The following is an 18,473-nucleotide window of genomic DNA, read 5'->3' as shown; positions in this document are numbered from 1 at the left end:
GAACATAATAAGATAGAGATGATAAGCCTGTCTTTGGAACTGATATGGTAAATGGTAATAAGCCGTTTAGTGAGTTTCAGCAGTCTCTTGGTTACAGACTTGAGTTTTCCCATAGCTTCAAGCAATAGAATAAAAAGAGGGATCAGGAAATCCGGTTTGAATCAAACCAAACCAAAAATTAATTCCTAAACCGAATAATTTGAATCGAACCGAGATTAAAAAACCGGATTTTGTTCTGCATCTGTGTTGTGTGCCCTTCTTCATCATAAAGCTCTAAAACGCTGACGTTTCGCATGTAAACTTTGAAATAGACGAAGACGGAGAGAGAGAGAGGGAAAGATTTGACAAGAGAGAGAGAGAGAGAGAGATTCCGCCATTGAAGAAGCTCACATCCGAAAGAAGAAGAAGATCAAAAATGGACGATGACTGGGATTTTACCGTAGAAGAGATGGATGCTATCGAGAAAGAAGCTCTTCAGATGATCAACAAGCAACGCAATGCGTCTTCTTCCTTGCCAACACCTAACGAGGTTTTACACTTCGCAATTTCCCCTTTCTCTTTGGTTTTAACCTAAATTAGGGTTTTTTTCTTGTTTGATACGGTAATTAGGACAATTTCGGATGGATATGAGTGTTTGTAATGTTCAATTTTGCTTCTAATAAGCCCTTATGTGTGTCTTATGCTCAGGTTCATGCTTCGTCTCAAGGAAACAGAGTCTTACCTTCAACTCTCGCACCTAAACCAAACACTGGTAAGTTTTTTTTCTTTGTTTCAGAATCATTTAACTTATGTTATCTCTCTGCATATGGGTTGTTCACGTTTAGTGTATTAACTGTGAGGCTAGTGTCTGCGCCAAAAGATGAAGGCTCTAAGCCAAAGGAGCAAAAAGTTTCTGTAAAAATTTTGCTTCATTGTAGTGGAGATCTTGCTGCTAAGTTCCTCTATAACCAGGTTAGTTATCACAAGTTAGATGTCTTTGTGGGGAAAACTATCCTTAAGTAGTTTTGTGTGTGACACTTACCAGCTATTTCTTTTTTTTGTCTAGGTTGTGGTGGATGCTGTGCGTAAAATCCCTAAGGCTATTTGGAATGCTAAAGAAAGGTTTGCCTTTTTTATACTCTTTCATTTGCCTGTGTGTCATTTGTGTGATTTGTTTTTGTTATTCTTATGTGTTTTGCTGTGATCTGTAAACAAAACTGAGATATAAGCCTTGAAATGTAACACCTTTTTATTCTCTTGTGGAAGTCCAGGATATGGACCTTTCCCCTTTCTTCATTGTCATCAGCAGAAAGTATTTTGCAACAAGTTTCCAGCGTTAAAGTTGAGGTAAGCCACATTGATTCTTTATAATGGTTCAGGAAGTTTCAGTTTAATCTAGAGATCAAGCATCTCTTAGGTACATTGCTATCTAATTTTTCGTTTGAACTATCAGATAGAGAACTTAGATCCTCTTGTGCAACGTGCAATCGCTTCTGCCTCAAGAGTTCCAGATCTACGGCGTAAGTTAGGCATCCTGTTTATTACGTCAGACACATTAACAATGTGATTCTTTTGATATATGTTCATTTTTGGACCCCTTTTATGGGATTTTCATGTCTTACTTTCTCTTTTTTTCTTCTCCTTCTTCTAATTTTTGTAGATCTGTATGAAAAGATACCAAACCATATTGAGCCAAAGCTTCTTCCATTTCAGCGTGAAGGCATACAGTATGTCAGCGATATGTAGTATTTGTCATTCTTCTTTACTACCAAATAGTCAGCACTCAGCAACTTGTTTGCCTTTTGATTGCGTCATAACTATTCCTTTGCTTCATGATTGGTTTCTGCCTTTCCCGTAAGGTTTATTTTACAGCACGGAGGACGTGTACTCCTAGCAGATGAAATGGGTCTTGGAAAGACTTTGCAGGCGAGTAGTTCTTGCTCATATCCCTCTATATATCTTTTTATTTCTTGATTTTTGAAAATCCTATACGGTTTTACCCCTTTCATTGGAGAAGATATCTATTGCCACTTGTTAATATATCTCTTTGACGTTGATATCATATAGTATCTTCTAACAAGTATTTTTCCTTGCAAACCAGCGAGAAACTAATTCTGGAGAATTGCTTGTATTTGTTTTTTAGCATCAATCTCATTCACATGCCTACTGTGTGTGCAGGCAATTGCTGTTACGACATGCGTTCGTGAATCTTGGCCAGTTCTGATTATTGCACCATCTTCATTACGTTTACATTGGGCAACAGTAAGCTCATGATATTTGAATTTTTACTTGGACGCTCTTTATGTCACTTGAGATGATTCTTTATGTTACTTTCGCAGATGATTCACCAATGGCTGCATGTACCTCCGTCAGACATAGTTGTATGTAGTTTAGTGCTTGTAGCTTAAATATATCCATTCTATATTATTTTCTCTCTCATCTAAGCTATCCTTTTAGTAGGTAGTTTTACCGCAACCAGGTGGATCAAACAAGTGCGGATTTACTATAGTTTCCTCAAATACAAAGGGCACAGTCCATCTGGATGGTGTCTTCAACATTGTTTCCTATGATGTGGTCACTAAGCTGGGCCAACTTCTAATGGCGCTGGACTTTAAGGTAAATAGACATTGCTTTGCACTGATTTTTCTGTGGAATATTCCTGCTATCTTGGTTTTTAATGATCACGTTGGTTACCAATTAATCACATGATTTTGAGATTCTTGAATTTTAAGAGGAGAAGCTAAGTTAAGGAATGGAGAGGAAAGAGGCATTTATATTTTGTGTTCAGTAGCTTGCAAATAAGGCTTTTAATGTTTGTATCAGTTATTTGCGGTTTTACTATGTACAGTCCTTCTTTGCAGGTCGTTATAGCAGACGAATCACATTTTCTTAAAAATGCTCAAGCAAAGAGGACTAGTGCTTGCCTTCCAGTCATAAAGGTATTATCAATATATCATTCTCTTATTCTTTTGCCTACCAAGCTAGTTTTAAGTTATCAGTTAACAGAATTGGAAAATCAATTTCTTTTTAGTGTAACTGTGATCTTTTGTAGCATTGTTACATCTATAATCATGCATATGTTTCAGAAAGCTCAATATGCAATCCTTCTAAGTGGAACTCCTGCTTTATCTAGACCAATAGAGCTATTCAAACAGGTAATCCTTCCATTTTACTAGTCCGCATTTCTTTTTATTTTAGTTGGATTTGTGAGGGACCTTGTGTATCTATGGATGTAATTTTGATTTACAAAATCCTTTTGTTCTTTACTCTTGACAGCTGGAAGCTCTATACCCAGATGTTTATAGAAATGTTAGTGAATACGGGAGCAGATACTGCAAAGGCGTAAGTCCACTGTACATTGAGAAACTGCCTAGAATTTTCGTACAAGGTAGTTACTGTGCATCATAAAATTAATATGTTATTCAAATTTTTAGGGAGTGTTTGGAATATATCAAGGCGCAAGCAATCATGACGAGTTACACAATTTGATGAAGGCAACAGTTATGATTAGAAGACTTAAAAAGGATGTATTGACTGAACTTCCATCAAAACGCAGGCAGCAGGTTATTAGTCGTAACTCTTTCTCTTATGTCCATACATGTTGTGTGAAATATTTTAGTACCTGTTAAAGATTTTGGTTTGACATTATTAATTTGATATTTGTTTATATAGGTCTTCCTAGAATTAGCCGAAAAGAACATGAGGCCAGTCAATGCTTTGTTTCAAGAAGTAACTTGATTTAGTTTTCAATATTTATACAATTCACCTTCCTTGCAGAATCTGTTTTTGAGGAAAAGGAATGAGCTTTGTTTTGATTTTTACAGTTAAAGGTGATAAAGTCAAAAATAAAGGATTGCATATCAGAAGAGGATGTTAAGTCTCTGAAATTTACAGAGAAGAACCTTATTAACAAGGTAGTCATTTGCCTTTTTTCTCGACAATCAACAGCCAAAGCATTTGTGATTCAATTGTTTGCACTTTTTCTTGCCGATCTATGTTCTTTTTTTTTTTTCGTTGGACCTGCTTTTCATGGTTTCTTATAACATCTTCTCTTTTTGTAATTTAGATTTACACTGATTCCGCTATAGCCAAAATCCCAGCAGTGCTTGAATATCTGGAAAATGTGCTTGAGGTAATACCTATCAACAATAAGATGTATTAAAACTCCCCAGACATTTCTGATGCGTGTTCCTGTTATTTCTCCTTGAGCTTTGTGATGCAGGCTGGCTGCAAATTTCTTGTATTTGCACATCATCTGTCCATGCTTGAGGCATTACACCAGTTTCTTAAAGTAAGGCATTGAACTATTAGCAAAGCTTCCAAAATCCCCCCTCTGTTTCTCTCATACAATATTCAAAAAATAAAAATGCAGAAAAAGAAAGTGGGCTGCATCCGAATTGATGGTAGCACCCCTGCCTCCTCTAGACAAGCCTTGGTTTCTGACTTTCAGAATAAGGATGAGATTAAAGCAGCAGTGGTAAGTATTTCCACCAATCTTTGCAACAAAGTTTCCTACCCTTCTCTTAATATATGCCACTATACAAGGTACACTTTTTCTGGATATAATGTGACTGTGAAACTTGTAAATCGCAATTAGAAAAGTTATAATAAGAGAATATATACTTTCATTGTATGTTAAATCTTAGTCCTTTCAGTCAATAGAAAAGATTAGTAGTCATTGATTTTTGTTTCTATTTACATGGATTTGCAGCTGTCAATACGAGCTGCTGGTGTTGGGATAACTTTGACAGCTGCAAGCACTGTTATCTTTACCGAGTTGTCATGGACTCCGGGTGACTTGACTCAGGCAGAAGATCGTGTACATAGGATTGGTCAGGCGAGTCATAAATAATAGCTTACTAGAGTCACAAATCACAATCACCAATCATTTTACAAGGTCAATTTTAAACTCTTTCTGTGCCTTTTGATTCATATCTACAGGTCAATTCAGTTAACATACACTACCTTCTAGCAAATGATACTGTTGACGACATCATCTGGTTCTTTCTCATTCACATTTACCTTTCAAATTTCAAAGAATTCTCTAAAGTCGGTTCTTCCTTAATGAATTTTCGTAATCTTGGTCATTCTTTGTATAGGGATACTGTCCAAAACAAACTGGATAATCTAGGACAGGTATGCTCTTTTTCTATGTCATGTACAAATCCATAATTTGTATTATCTACAGCATGTCGTTGACCATTATCTCTGAATCCTGTTAAAGTCTCAACTACTGGAGTGTGTTCAGTGTGAATCATTAAAAAATAGATGTTTGATTGCCACCACGATCAAATTTAAGTTAAACTTCTGATAATTTATAACACAGATGCTTGATGGAGAAGAGAATGCTTTGGAGGTTTCATCTAGTCATACGATGAACAGTCCAACAAAACCAAGAAACAGCCCTACAAAGCAGCAAACTCTAGAGCCGTTCTTGAAGCGCTGCAAAAGATTAGATGAAGACACCGAGGAACATCAACCCAGGCCCAAAGTTCCCAGACACTGAAACTAACCCATGCAAGATCGCAGCTGTGTTATTGTTGCTTGCACACATGACCTTATAGGGTAAAATGATCATTTGTAATATTTTTTTATGGCAAACAAATGATCTTTAACTGTGTAGTTTCAACTTTCAAAGGTGTTTGCTTATGTTGATCTTTCTTTACAAGTCTTATCGCAACAGATTAACACCAATGAATTATCTAGAACACCAATATGTACAATAAGAAACCACCACACTATATATATTTCTTAAGTCAATTTAAACACTTTCAATATGAGACAAAACCTAGTCCCTCCCTACTACATTCTTCATCAAAGAAACTTGTCACAATAGTTTCCACATCCTGCAATCCAACTCCTACACAGACGGTCTTGGACGGTGTCCTAACTGAATCAGTCATCACAGCATCAGTCTCGTTCACAACTCTAACGTTTGGACCATCACGACACTTCCCCATGCACTTGCAAGCCACAGCGGATCCTTCAAAACCCGTCATAGCCCTTTGAAACTCATCCAACAACAAAGCACCTCCTAATTTCTTACACTTCCCTCCCATGCAAACTTCTACTCTCTTCAATGGCAATCCAACCGCTTCTACTGCCTTCAATGTCTGCCCAGGATTGGCCACGGAAGGAAAGACTGTGGATGTTTGCAGAGCAATCTGCAATGCTTCTCTGATGTTGTTGCAAGAAGTTGCATCTTCTTCGAGCTTATTAGGAAGTACAGTCTCTTGGGTTTTAAGAAGGGTTGCTACTGTAGCTTCTGGTTGTAGTGGCTCAAGACTCGGTTTAGCCTTGTTTCTGAAAGAGCTCATGTCAACAACTTTGCCTTTATCACAATCACTGTCACTTGATTCAGACGAGGAAGATGATTCAGAATCCATTTCAGTCATCTTCTTCATAGCCTTGGCTTTTGCCTTTTCTTCTTTCCTCTGTTTCTTCAATAGCTTCTCCTCTGCTTTCAACTGCTCAAGCTGCTTAACCAATATCTCTGTTGCTTCCTGCATGATTCACACAAACCAATCAAGATCTATTCTAACACATCAATTCCACCAATAAAAAAAAAGTCAAATCTAAATTCTTACCGAGATTGTCTTGGTCTGAATCTCACCAACCAAACCAGCCTCAGGATCAAGACCAAACCCTAAACTAGAGAACATATCCAAGTTCTTAGAAAGACTTTTAAGAACCTTGGCCTTCTTCTTCAACGCCTTCTTCTCCTTCTCCATAACCTTCATCTTCTCCTTCTCTTTCTCCTCGCCGCATCTCGTTGGCTCTATATAGTAACTCACATGCCCTTTATCCGCAAACTCGCTATTACAAACAATCCCACGAACTTTCCTGGTTCTAAACCCTACCGTTCCCGTATTACCGGAAAATTCAGATACTAATCGGAGACCGGAGTAACGGCCATCGGCAACGGAACCTGAAACAAATGGAATCTGTCGGAGAACCGCGCCGGAAACTTCCATCTCTGTTGTTCAAAGATCTAGATGATTGTGTAGGGAATTGAAAAGTAGGAATCAATGGAAACTTTGATGATGACTTGAGCCTTAAGCGATTCTTAATAGATGAAATAAAACATACAAATCCCTTGAAGGCTGAGTTCCTTGTTGAAGGAGATTTGCCAGTTCTTTTACAGGAGAGAATTTAACAGTGAGAGATAACGTGGCGTGTTTTGGTTGGTTGGAGGTGTCGTGAGTTCCACTCAGGCTCTCCACCTGTTGTCTCACGAGTTCCACACTTTCCCGCGCTCCTGACACGCGCCTGGTGATTAATCTCAGCCGTTGATTTAACCTGTTGTGGAGAATAACGGTCTGAAATTACGATAGGTGTACATGTCGGATCGCCACGTGGAGAATTTAATAGAATCATTGCCACGTATGTAATAAATTTGGGAAGAATTATGTGTTTTATTTGTAGGAGTATTAAATAAAACTTGAATAAATCAAACAGAATTTGAATACATATGCCACTTGAATATACACTAGCACCATAAGCTTTTGGAATTTGGAATTTTTTTATTTTTTTTTGTTAAAAGTATTTTGGGCAACTTGATACGAATATTCTAATATGAAGTATTTGGCTTCATAAATTATTCAAGTATTTTTCGTTTATTATCATAATATTTAAAGTTTGTTTTTGCACCCAGAATATTTGAAGGTATGTGTTAATATTTAGATATTCTGAAGAAATTTCAAAATACAGTAGTATCAAATTAATTTTTATATTATTTTTGAAATTAGATTAGTATCAAATAATGCACAATGCATGTTGATTAAAAAAATTAATAGGATAAACAACAACAGACTAAACGATAAAAAATATCCATTTATCCTCTCTATTTTTTAAACTCCATTATCAAATCTAAAATCCCTAATAACAATAATTAATTGTTGGGTTAGGTATTGTTGGGATGGTAACTTTGAGTGGATCACGCTACCTCTTACTTTGTGTGACATCTCATCAAACGACATTATATGATAACAACAATAAACAACTCTTTACAGCCATCGGATCTCTTTTGACGGCCTCACGACTTTTAGTGGGAGATAAGATGCTTTCTGAATTTGATACTAAAACCCAAATTTCGAAAGATTCATAACGTTTATGATTTCTGTATTAATTGAGTGTGTAATTTCACTGGAGGCACATTTACATACATTTTTCAACATTATTATTACGTGGTACATAACATTTACTCGCTCCACAAACACTATTTAACGCAAATAACGAATATTTATAGCCAAAACCAAAAGGCCAAGTATATATATGCCTTCTCTGATTACTTTTCTACGACGGGGCTCCGGCCATATTCCCCCGTGCCAGCCGGAGATGACTCGGAACACGTTGTTTTATCTCTTCTAATGCACATAATGTCTCTGGATCAAGCCCTCCCGCAAACTGAATACACATTTTAATATCAAGCATCAATGCACTGTGTTCGATCCGACCTAATGTTTTTAAAATTTGAAGTTTTAATATTTACCTGGTGCGTTCTGTACGCAAATCGGACGCCTTGAAGAAGCAATGCTTCTTGAGTAGACTCTCTATCCAAGTTACGAGCTGATTGTAGCTCGTTCGCTACTCTATTCATGTAGGTTTTAGCAAGCTTGATCGATGCTCTTTTGATCTGTTAACAGAATTAGAACAATGTTAAAAGACGACAAAACGAGCGTAACCGATTTGTTTACTTAGAGACTTTAACAAAGTTCGTAGAAAGAGAACAATACCTTGCTTATCATTCCTGAGTCAAGCATCCACTCGACTGGGATCTTATAGTCCTGGTAAGAACGCATGGATGAACCACGTAATCTGACTAGCCTCCTTATCCTCTGCTCCGACCTTATCATAACCGAAATGTTAGATTTCTTTTTAACATCTGAGGGATCTAAATTAGTAAAATTAATGAGTGTGTATCAAAGTAGGGACTTCTCTTACTTGTCTAGTAAGTTGGCCATTTTCTTCAGGGCAACACCGTAGTGAATACTCGGATCATCAGAATAGGAAGAAAGTTCTTTTTCCAGCTTCTTTAGCTCGCGGTATTCGACTGCAGCCTCTTGTAGAGCATCAGCTTTCTTCTCAGGCCACTTGAAATGCTTAAGCACAGCTCGCTCATCAGCCTGTAAGGCAACAGGCAAAGAGGAATGCACATGGAATGTAAGATATCGAGTGATGCAAAACTCATCAAATCTGTATATAGAAACAATCATTTATATGATTAAGTGATACACTATGGTCTCAGTACACCGAAAAAGATGGTCAAGTTCAGATGTGAAAAATTTGGTCACTTGTGTAAGAAAGTTAAAAGAGGAATTAGGCGTTACCAGAGTTGCCAGTTCTTTATCAAGCCAATCCACAAATTTCATCACATCTTCCATATCCGAAAAACAAGTGGTCAGAACTTTCTGGATAAGATCATTGATAAAATCCCCCTTTGTCTCTATATCAGCTTTTATCTGTGGAATAAATTTGAAGGTCATCAGTGTTAGATAAGATTGGCCAAGGCTTAGGTTAAAGTAAACAGAGTACAGAATACGAAAATTGATTGCTTACAGCGATAAGGTGCGCAGAACGGTTTTGAATTTCTCCAACTATACTGTTGTGAGCACTATTAACTTGAGACTTATTTCCATTTACAGAAGGTGAAAGGTCTCTACTATTATCTTGCTTCTTCAACAACTGAAATAGCTGCGAAACTGGAGGAGACTTCTGAGGGCGAGCTGCTTTAGCAAGAGGCCTAGGAGGTGGTGGTGGTGGAGGAGGCGGTGGTGTTGGAGGTGCAACAGGTGAAGAATTTTCATCTCTTTTACCTGAATTGCTGCTAGCTGAAGACACCAAAAACTTTGGCAATGGCGGCGCTGGCGGTAATCTTGAAAGTGAAGGTGATGATGGTGGAGATGATCTTGCTGTAATGGAGCTTGATGACTCTACTGCTACTACCTCCTTTCTAACCTTGGATTGCTCTAATTTGCTAGCGATTAACCTCTGGATATCTTTGAATCTGCTGTTCTGATGTTCTTTAGCTGGCTGAATCAACCAAAACACCTTAGAAAGATTAGAACCTTATCATAGCCTAAACTATGTACCAAATGCAATTATGATTCCGTAGTCTCACTAAGTAAATGCAGAGGTGAGACTCTTCAATGCTTACCTTATCGTTAGAAGAAAGAGATGAGATCTTAGCTTCAGCTGAAGCAAGATCCTGAGAAAGCTTCCTATTATTCAACTCAAGCTCGACATTTGAACTACGAGCTTCCTCTAACTCCGTTTTCAAATTCAAAACCTGCAACTGCAAATCCTTAATCAACGACTCATTCACTACCAACTTCTCCTCCAATTCCTCCATTCTCTTCCTCTTCTCATCCTCCTCCGCCGCCGCCTCCGCCGTAGACATTACCGTCTCTTCAATTTTCCGAGAAATCGGCCGCCTTGGACAACCGAATTGCTCTACAACCGCCGGGCGATTCACGGACCGAGCTCTCTGAGGAACCAAAACCGCCGTGGTCTCCTCATCTCCGGATTTCGCTTTCCTGAGAAGAATCGATCGCCGGTTCTTCGCCGGATCGTTCTTCACATCGTGATTGGAGTGTTTCGGTTTACCTCCGGCGAGACCGTTATCGTCTTGTGCTCTAGGTCTAGAGATCACTGAGTAGTGCGAATTCGCAGCTCTCACACGAGAAGGAGTCGTGGAAGCGGCGGAAATGCGTGACATAACTAACAAAATCCCCGCCGTAAACGACGGTCGCCGGCGAGAGAAGACTCACTCACTCGTCGTCGTTAACGTCTTACTCAGCTTTGACTTGTGTGAAAAACCAAGAGACGACTTCGAAGCTGTCGCACAAGAAAACAAATATTAATGGCCACACCAATCATTAATTCAATAAAACCTTATGTAATGCCACTAAGCTTAAAAGTAATTAACGTTAATTAAATTACTAATCTAGCCATTAATATGAAGGAATGATCCGTTTGAAGGAAACAGTGGGCTTTAAAGGCCCACCGAATATTTTGACGACTTTGAGAATAAGACAAAAGAATTAATAAGTGGTGGGCCAATTTTGTTTTTTTGTTGTCTTTATTTTTTCTTTTCAGATCACGACGCGTCTTTCCCACGCGCCATTACAAATAAAGTCGATAGTGTCGTGTAATGTTTTTTTTTTTTTTTTTTGTGTCGTGTAATGTTGTTATCGAGATATAGCTTATAGGTGTTTCATGTTTGCGTGTAGCTGCTGCAACCAAAACAAAGTTATGGTGTATGTACCTTTAAATAAAACAATGATTTAACCACAAACAACATACGTTTTTATAAAATTTAAAGCAATTTCAAGATCCTTGATTAGTAGTGTATGGGAACCTAAATGAGACAATGAAAAAGAGATTAAAGAATCTAGTTAAGCAAAGGACCTACTAATGATTGGTCTCAGGTTGTTGTAGCAAAATTGGAACAAAGAGAATTTGTCATTTATGAAGGGACCATTTATGTTTGGAATATATATAATAAGTTGTATGGTTTTTAATAAGTGATATTAAAGAAGAATAGTGTTTAATTTAAAATGATAAAAAGGGTTTGAAAAACATGTTTAAGACAAAAGGGAAGATTGAGGAGTATGTCCTAATCATACTCAAACTCAAAGAAAGCTGTTAGTGACCATTGGTTTACAAGTTAAGTTATTGACTTACTTGAAAGATTTTATTTGGAGAGAGTATTTGATCATAATTTGATATAATGATATAGAAATTATTTGGTCCGTAAGGCAATTATTGGGCTATGAATTGTTGTTTGTTTTGTGCCTTGCTAGGTAAATCTACTCGCAACTATCTGCATTTTTATTGGATTCTTTAACCGCAAAAAAAAAAAAGCCTTAATTAGATAGATAGGAAAATCATTATATATGATGAATATGAGAAAATCATAACTATAAAGTATGATCGAAGATTAATTATATATTATCAAATTGAAAGTAAATATGTGAGCTTCGTATTTGCCAAACTACTTTTGTAAATATTACTGTATTATTGTTCTTCAAAACGTTAAGGGATATTGTTTTTATCTCATAAATGTTGAATATGCATGATTTGTCGATGTTGATTCCTATGTAAATTTTGTTTCTCCGGATTAAAACAAGCAGAGTTTAACTTCAAATGAATGAATGGTTACCCAAAAAATAATCTGTTACGTTTGTGTTTATTAGTTAAGTATGATGTCTTATAGAACTTTAACAAAAAAATAATATTTTACCAAGCATCTATAAATGATATTATATACCATGTAAAACTCTCAAGTAAGGATCATTTAGATGTGTGTTTGTGTAAGAACTTCGGTATTTGTGGCATGGTTATTTAGTGGTCAAGAAAACGAAAAGATACACAATATGATCGTCCAAACTACACATTAACTTTGTATTCGAGTTTGGTCGGGGATCATATTTGTGGTTTGAAACAAAAAGAGAGTTTGTATCTACATTTAACAGAAACAAAAACCCATATATTCAAACAAAGACATTAAGCTTGGATCAATAAAATCGATGTTTTTTTTTCTTGTTAGAGGATATATAATTAACCATATTGAAGAACTTAAAAGAGGAATATAGTACCTTAGAGATGAAGCTCTCGAAGAAGGAAGAAGAATACTGGTGATCCTCGTCTTCCCCAAAACAACATTCTCATTAGTGAGATGATCGATGATTACACATGCAGCTGATCATATTCATGTGTCTATATAATATTTGTGAGTCCTTTAATTTATATCTCTCGACGAATGAGTATGAATAGGTTTCGTATATATAAATTATAATAAGCTCGATGGTACGTGAGATGTCTTGGAAGGGTTAAAAACTTGAAGAAACCGGAAGAGAATAATATAGTTTATATAATTAAACCTTAAAGGCAAAAATAAAATGTATATAGGTCATACTCATGTAGACGTCTATTTCATGAAATGGAGTAGGAATGAAACAATGGGTTAATATGGACAAAATCAGGTGTACCCTTTTTGTATGCAAACTATAAATAATAACTAAATATGTAAAACCGAAAGGATAATGACATGTTTTATAAAATTATCCAAAATCAGAAAAATTGGATTAGATGATGGGTCATGATCCAAGAGGAAATATATTTTTTATCTTTCAATTTTTTCTTGTCAACAACTTTAATTGTGTATCTCTCATATTATTTTTTTGGAATTTCCAACAAAATGTGTATCTCTCAACTGAAGTAAACATTCCAACGTCATTTATGCCAAAGTATATACTGTATATATATTGATTTAGTTTTTTTTATAACGCCACCAAATCATTTATTTTACCGTAAAAATTCATAACCATTAAAAAAACAATCATAAAACAAACATAGAAAATTGAACACAAAGATATTAGACCACCCACAATAAGAGAGTCCGTAATGGAGCTCTTTTAAATATTTTTAGTATTAATTGTGAAAAATTTGAAGTTAAGAAGTAGTGATGGGGTTTTAAAATTTTTACTTTTCCAATGGTAAGAACTATAGGGTTCTTTAAAAATATATATTTTTATAAAAGACATAATTTATAAATTATTGCATTTCATAATTTTTAAACAAACATGATATAGAAGCAAATATAAATATGAACCGTTTATTTATATTTGGTATAATCTTCATGGTTCGGCTTCGAAGGCTTACAAAATAACCATTCCTCCACTTGATCATTACAAGCGAGTTGTTGACGTGTTTACTCTTCTTGCTGGCGGCTGCTCACTGCTTGTCTTGATATCAAGCACAACAATCGAGTTTACCCTTTTTGTTGGGATGCCAGTTATTAATATTCTAAAATGTGGTTATATCAAAGTTCTTCAAAAAGCCAAAGGTAATCATTTACATCTATACTATTAATTGGGGATCATTTTTTGTGTTTGTTGCCAAACAAACCTGAAAAAAAAATATTACAAAAAATGTGATTGTAAATCTATTGCCAAACACACCCAACTTTTTAAAAAAACAGTCTTCAAAATCGTAATTATAGGCCTATTCGCAGGGCCCAAATGTTGATCTAAACATTTTTAAAAATCTTAACAATCTAGATACCATAACTGATTTATACCTTTTAATTCGAAGCATAATTTTCTCCAACCAAAAAATGTTAACAAAATCTTCTTGCAGTTAACATTTTCGAAAACAATAATTAATTTTCCATCGTCTTACAATAACCATTGTCGATGACCATTATTAGTTATTGCCTTTCTTAAAACAAATTATGCCTAAATCAAAGCAAACCTCTATATTCATGGAGAATAATGAGAAAAAATATTCCTAAAATTACGAACAAACTCATAACTACCATAATCTTCATCATATATGCAAAACTGATTATTGCCATATAGCCAACAAAATCGATTTTCGAGAACATCTAAACGATATCTTTGAGAATATGCCATAGAGAATATGCCATATCTTTGCAACCAAGTAAAGGCCGATCTATAAATAGTCAAGCATATGTTACTAATACACATACACATTAAACCTAAAGCGACTTAAAAACAATGGCAGCAAAGGAGTGTTTCACCGAGCTATCAGACATCAAACCATTCAAGACATCATGGAAAATAAGAGTGAAGATCGTCCACACATGGAAACAGTTCACTACTTACACTGGAGAGACAATCGAGATGATCTTGGCTGATGTAGCGGTAAGTGTTTCGTCCAATCCTGTAAAACATACATAATTTACTGCTTTGTTAGCTAACATGTTTAATTGTTTTTTTCTTTGGTTTTACAGGGAATACTAATTCATGCAACCATTAAAAAACAACAGTTGAACAAGTTTCAACGACTAATTGTTTTTGGAGAATGGAGAGTCATTGAAAACTTCCAACTCACTAGAGCATCTGGGAAGTTTAGAGCAACCAAGCATACATACAAAATGTCGATAATGAATTCAACAATCATTACTCGATGCCAGTCTTTGTCTAATGATTTTTATGTTGATCTTGCTGCATTTGACAACATACTCGCTGATGATGTTCTTAATGAACACATACTCATTGGTAAGTTATCTTTAATCATGCGTATATTTCAGTCACAATTTATTATTCAAGAAGTAAATACTTCATAATCTATTTTTTCCTTCTCAGATGTTCTTGGTCAGGTAGTATCTGTTGGGCAGATGAAAACGTCTTCACAAAATGATAAACCAAAAAAAAGGTTGGAGGTTGAGTTGAGAGATACCAGGTAATTCACCTACACTTTAAAAATTGGAATTCCTTTTCTAGAATAATGATAACAACTAAATGTTTATTTTACAGTGACCAGCGGCTATCATGTACTCTATGGGGGAAATTTGCAGATTCAATGTGGGAAGCATGTAGAAAAGAAGAACGTGGAATTGTCATATGTTTGCTTCGATGTGCTAAAATCAATACTTACAATGGTAAGAATGTTTGCTTATTGTAAACTAAATATTATGCGATTTTAAAGCTACTAATCTCTGATTATTTGTAATAACAGGTGATAGATCTGTCTCAAATGCATTTGACATGTCTTTAATGCTACTCAACCCAGACTACACAATAGTCAATGAATTTGTGGGGAAGTAAGTGTTTTTAAAATTTTAAAAATAGTATACATGTAATCGTCTAAGTATTTTTATGTTAGTTAAATCTTTCTAACCGTGTATTTGTTGTATCCTATTTATATAGCTTGCCAAATGATAATTTACAAATCACCTTTCAAGACAAAAACACATCATCTATCAGAGAAGGAAAGGATAAGGATGATTACATCAATCAATTCCCTATGAGCACAATTTCTGACTTGCTTGAAGCTAATATGGTAAACACATACGACTACACAGAATGTTTTGTATGTTAGATATTAATATGTTTTTCTTATGCTATAGGAAGGAAAGTTCAAGATAATTTGTACCGTCTACCACATTGATATGGAATTTGGTTGGTATTACTTTGAATGTCTCAAATGTAAAAATACTTGCTATTTGATTCCAAAGAAAGAGAATGAACCTCCCAGCAAAACAAAGAAGCCTTTGTTTTGGTGTCAAGAATGCAAACAAGAAGTGACCAAAGTTGTTTCCAGGTAATGAATTAGTTAAACACTTATCATATTATTTGTTTAGTTATGAATGAATTAGCTATGAACTGTGTGATATTTGTTTATGCTAGGTACAAACTAATTCTTGATGTCATGGACACAACTGGTGAATCTAAGTTCATCTTATTTGACACAAATGCTCAAAAGGTTGTGGGGCATACTACAACACAGTTACTAAACGGACAGTATGATGAGGTACATTTTCATAGAGTAAATTTAACTAATTGTTTTATTTCAAATAAACTAATTTGTGAATAACCAAAATGCAGATTTCTGATCCAACTAAGGTGCCCGAGCCTTTAACTAACTTGGTTGGTAAAACTTATATGTTCCTTGCTACTGTGGAGACCTCCAACATCATTGCAGGCAAAGAAACTTATAAATGTCAATATGTGGAATTGGGCGGTGACAACAAGCAAGTCGACCATACTGAAGATTCTGAATTACCAACTGATCCTAAAGATGTTATTTCAATAGACCAGGTATTTAAGTGCATAATTGATTGGTTAACATTCTCTCTATAGCTTATAAATGTTTTTATGTTTTGCCCTCTATCGTAGGACCAAAACTGTATCACTAATAGCAGTGATAATGGAGATGGAAATCCAACTGCAATGACTACTCCTTCATCGAAAAGGAGAGAAGACCCAAATGATGAAAATGACCAAGAATCAACTTCGAAAAGGCTTTGTTTACCATCAATCACAGCGGCTATTGAAAAAGAATGTGACAAGGATGTAGCAAAAGAAAAGGATGGTGAGAAGTTTGGCGATGTTGGAGACTTGGAAGGACATCAAAAAGATGGCGAGAAGGATCAGGCTACTGCTACTTAAAAGTTATTTGCAGAGATACTTTGTTTTCGTTTTTTATATTAGTTTTAAGATTTTATTCCAATAAAGTAGTATGGTTTTTTCATGTTTGGTTATAGTTTGTTGCATTGGCAATAAGTTATAACACAAACATTTTTCCATACTACTAGCAATATTGTATTTCTGGTTTTTTACTTATTCTGGTTTAAAGATTTTCAATGCTAAGATGTTTTTATTTCATTGAAGTTCTTTGATTATCATAATACTTTGACACCAAACATTGAAAATCTTGTGAAAAAACAAAGTGTTAAGCATATTTTATAAATGATATGCTTAACATGTCTACCACATACTATAGCACAAAAAATCGGAACACCATGGAAAGAGGAAATGAATTTTTTCACGTTAATACAACTAATTGGTTTTATTAATTTCAAAGTTTTGTGCATCTCGAGAATTTTAACGGATGAGTTTCATGGAATAACATAAACGACATATATTGTTTTTCAAGAATCCTATTTTATTTTCTAATCTAACACGTTTTTGTATTTTTGGTCCAAACGAAATCTTAGGTTGCTATATATTCTACAACCTTAACATATTAGTATTAGTTTATTCTAAAATAACTAGGTAATAAAAAAATAACATATTTAGTTAAGATCTCATACCTTTGAATTGCCGTACATAACGCCGTCAGAATTATGTACCATGATTTGATAATAGAAAATTACCCCTACAACAAAGGAAATTAGTAAAAATCTTAGTTTAACTTCTAAAAATAACTACAACAATAATTTCGATGTTACACAAAAAAAATATAAAAGAATATATGGCTGATAAGATATTACTTCTGAAATATCTATATCCCATTTCAACTACTATAGTATAAATCTGTATTGTTTAAGCCGGAACATCTTAAGTTTAGATGATAAACCTAAAATTTAACAATGAAGAAGAGAAAAAGCGATTTTGCATCTTCATCAAAAAGGGCAGCACATCTCAAATACACAAAGACAGTGACATCACCTATTGATAAGGAGAATAAAAATCCCAATCTACAGGACAATCCTCATAGTAGTATTGAAGTTAGATCAATTTTTAAAAGAGTCTTCTCTGATCTGATTCAGAGTCCTATGCATGGCGCAAGTTTTATGAAACTCCCAGAGCATGCATCTTCTCCTCAAATTGCATTGGATTTATCTGGTATGACAAGCTAACATTTATGACTATTACAGTCCACAAATGTTGTTATATAAAACTCAGATTTAGTCTAATGTAACAAATAATTACATATTATATTTTGTGATCTCGATTCCAACCAGGTTCTACTAGGGATTCTGTAAGGACAAGGACAGTTCTTGGTGATTTAACTAACCAAATTCCAGTACCTAGACATGGAACTGTACCAACATCATCCAAAAGAAAACAAACAAGCTACGGTCTTAAATGTTATAAGCAAGATCATAAAACACCTACGAAATTCTAATTGACACTAAATTGTACATTTTTGTAATATTTGATGTAAACAGAGAATACATGCAGTACAGTGTGTCAACAGTCCCCAATCTATAGCAGTGTAACCAATAGAGAAGCTATTTT

General features: G+C 35.1%; 4 protein-coding genes and 1 long non-coding RNA gene across 16 annotated transcripts in view; 2 read left to right on the top strand and 3 right to left on the bottom strand.

Moving 5' to 3' along the window:
* Nucleotides 1-318: 318 nt before the first annotated feature.
* Nucleotides 319-5,640, top strand: LOC17900674 (SWI/SNF-related matrix-associated actin-dependent regulator of chromatin subfamily A-like protein 1). Its single transcript, XM_023789034.1, has 24 exons — nt 319-529; nt 688-751; nt 845-951; nt 1,046-1,101; nt 1,251-1,326; nt 1,433-1,499; nt 1,640-1,706; nt 1,839-1,905; nt 2,158-2,241; nt 2,319-2,360; nt 2,440-2,595; nt 2,841-2,918; nt 3,066-3,134; nt 3,256-3,321; nt 3,414-3,542; nt 3,652-3,708; nt 3,804-3,893; nt 4,046-4,111; nt 4,202-4,270; nt 4,352-4,456; nt 4,691-4,816; nt 4,921-4,979; nt 5,079-5,115; nt 5,306-5,640. The coding sequence occupies exons 1-24, from the start codon at nt 416-418 to the stop codon at nt 5,483-5,485; spliced, it is 2,031 nt and encodes a 676-aa protein (XP_023644802.1). The 5' UTR covers nt 319-415; the 3' UTR covers nt 5,486-5,640.
* A 13-nt stretch (nt 5,641-5,653) lies between these two features.
* LOC17897346 (diacylglycerol O-acyltransferase 3, cytosolic) lies at nt 5,654-7,092 on the bottom strand. The gene is made up of 2 exons (XM_006304395.2): nt 6,567-7,092; nt 5,654-6,482 (listed from the first exon to the last, which is right to left on the bottom strand). Exons 1-2 carry the CDS (start codon nt 6,951-6,953, stop codon nt 5,751-5,753), a joined length of 1,119 nt encoding a protein of 372 aa, XP_006304457.1. The 5' UTR covers nt 6,954-7,092; the 3' UTR covers nt 5,654-5,750.
* A 977-nt stretch (nt 7,093-8,069) lies between these two features.
* On the bottom strand, nt 8,070-10,830 carry LOC17900722 (protein CHUP1, chloroplastic). Its single transcript, XM_023789545.1, has 7 exons — nt 10,136-10,830; nt 9,538-10,011; nt 9,309-9,440; nt 8,923-9,104; nt 8,715-8,826; nt 8,471-8,614; nt 8,070-8,385 (listed from the first exon to the last, which is right to left on the bottom strand). The coding sequence occupies exons 1-7, from the start codon at nt 10,694-10,696 to the stop codon at nt 8,275-8,277; spliced, it is 1,716 nt and encodes a 571-aa protein (XP_023645313.1). The 5' UTR covers nt 10,697-10,830; the 3' UTR covers nt 8,070-8,274.
* A 3,556-nt stretch (nt 10,831-14,386) lies between these two features.
* Nucleotides 14,387-18,473, bottom strand: part of LOC111832621 — a 10,989-nt gene continuing 6,902 nt past the window's right edge. For 4 of the 12 annotated variants that reach the window (XR_002835513.1, XR_002835514.1, XR_002835515.1 and 1 more), the window contains 2 exons: nt 17,543-17,607; nt 14,387-14,667 (listed from right to left, as the gene is read on the bottom strand). This is a non-coding gene — a long non-coding RNA (uncharacterized LOC111832621). Of the gene's footprint in view, nt 14,668-17,542; nt 17,608-17,900; nt 18,101-18,164; nt 18,275-18,473 lie in introns of all 12 variants that reach the window. The other 8 variants (XR_002835508.1, XR_002835511.1, XR_002835507.1 and 5 more) reach the window with 4 other exon arrangements.
* LOC17896650 lies at nt 14,743-17,131 on the top strand. The gene is made up of 9 exons (XM_023790088.1): nt 14,743-14,961; nt 15,058-15,189; nt 15,264-15,388; nt 15,466-15,550; nt 15,657-15,789; nt 15,857-16,050; nt 16,137-16,260; nt 16,335-16,547; nt 16,626-17,131. Exons 2-9 carry the CDS (start codon nt 15,125-15,127, stop codon nt 16,896-16,898), a joined length of 1,212 nt encoding a protein of 403 aa, XP_023645856.1. The 5' UTR covers nt 14,743-14,961; nt 15,058-15,124; the 3' UTR covers nt 16,899-17,131.

Source organism: Capsella rubella, unplaced genomic scaffold, assembly GCF_000375325.1.
Source record: "Capsella rubella cultivar Monte Gargano unplaced genomic scaffold, Caprub1_0 scaffold_1, whole genome shotgun sequence".
In the NCBI taxonomy this organism is placed as follows: Eukaryota; Viridiplantae; Streptophyta; class Magnoliopsida; order Brassicales; family Brassicaceae; genus Capsella; species Capsella rubella.
Note: the sequence above shows the minus strand (reverse complement) of the source record. Positions and strands in the feature narration are given on the sequence as shown.

Excerpts from the sequence above, each read along its gene's own strand:
- LOC17900674 (XM_023789034.1), top strand. The coding sequence starts at position 416 with ATGGACGATGACTGGGATTTTACCGTAGAAGAGATGGATGCTATCGAG. Across the intron at positions 1,906-2,157 it reads GTCTTGGAAAGACTTTGCAG|GCAATTGCTGTTACGACATG; the intron begins GCGAGTAGTTCT and ends CTGTGTGTGCAG. Across the intron at positions 5,116-5,305 it reads AACTGGATAATCTAGGACAG|ATGCTTGATGGAGAAGAGAA; the intron begins GTATGCTCTTTT and ends TTTATAACACAG.
- LOC17897346 (XM_006304395.2), bottom strand. The coding sequence starts at position 6,953 with ATGGAAGTTTCCGGCGCGGTTCTCCGACAGATTCCATTTGTTTCAGGT. Across the intron at positions 6,483-6,566 it reads TTCAGACCAAGACAATCTCG|GAAGCAACAGAGATATTGGT; the intron begins GTAAGAATTTAG and ends TGAATCATGCAG.
- LOC17900722 (XM_023789545.1), bottom strand. The coding sequence starts at position 10,696 with ATGTCACGCATTTCCGCCGCTTCCACGACTCCTTCTCGTGTGAGAGCT. Across the intron at positions 8,827-8,922 it reads ATGGCCAACTTACTAGACAA|GTCGGAGCAGAGGATAAGGA; the intron begins GTAAGAGAAGTC and ends GGTTATGATAAG. Across the intron at positions 8,386-8,470 it reads TTGCGTACAGAACGCACCAG|TTTGCGGGAGGGCTTGATCC; the intron begins GTAAATATTAAA and ends ATGTGTATTCAG.
- LOC17896650 (XM_023790088.1), top strand. The coding sequence starts at position 15,125 with ATGAAAACGTCTTCACAAAATGATAAACCAAAAAAAAGGTTGGAGGTT. Across the intron at positions 15,790-15,856 it reads ACTTGCTTGAAGCTAATATG|GAAGGAAAGTTCAAGATAAT; the intron begins GTAAACACATAC and ends CTTATGCTATAG. Across the intron at positions 16,051-16,136 it reads GTGACCAAAGTTGTTTCCAG|GTACAAACTAATTCTTGATG; the intron begins GTAATGAATTAG and ends TGTTTATGCTAG.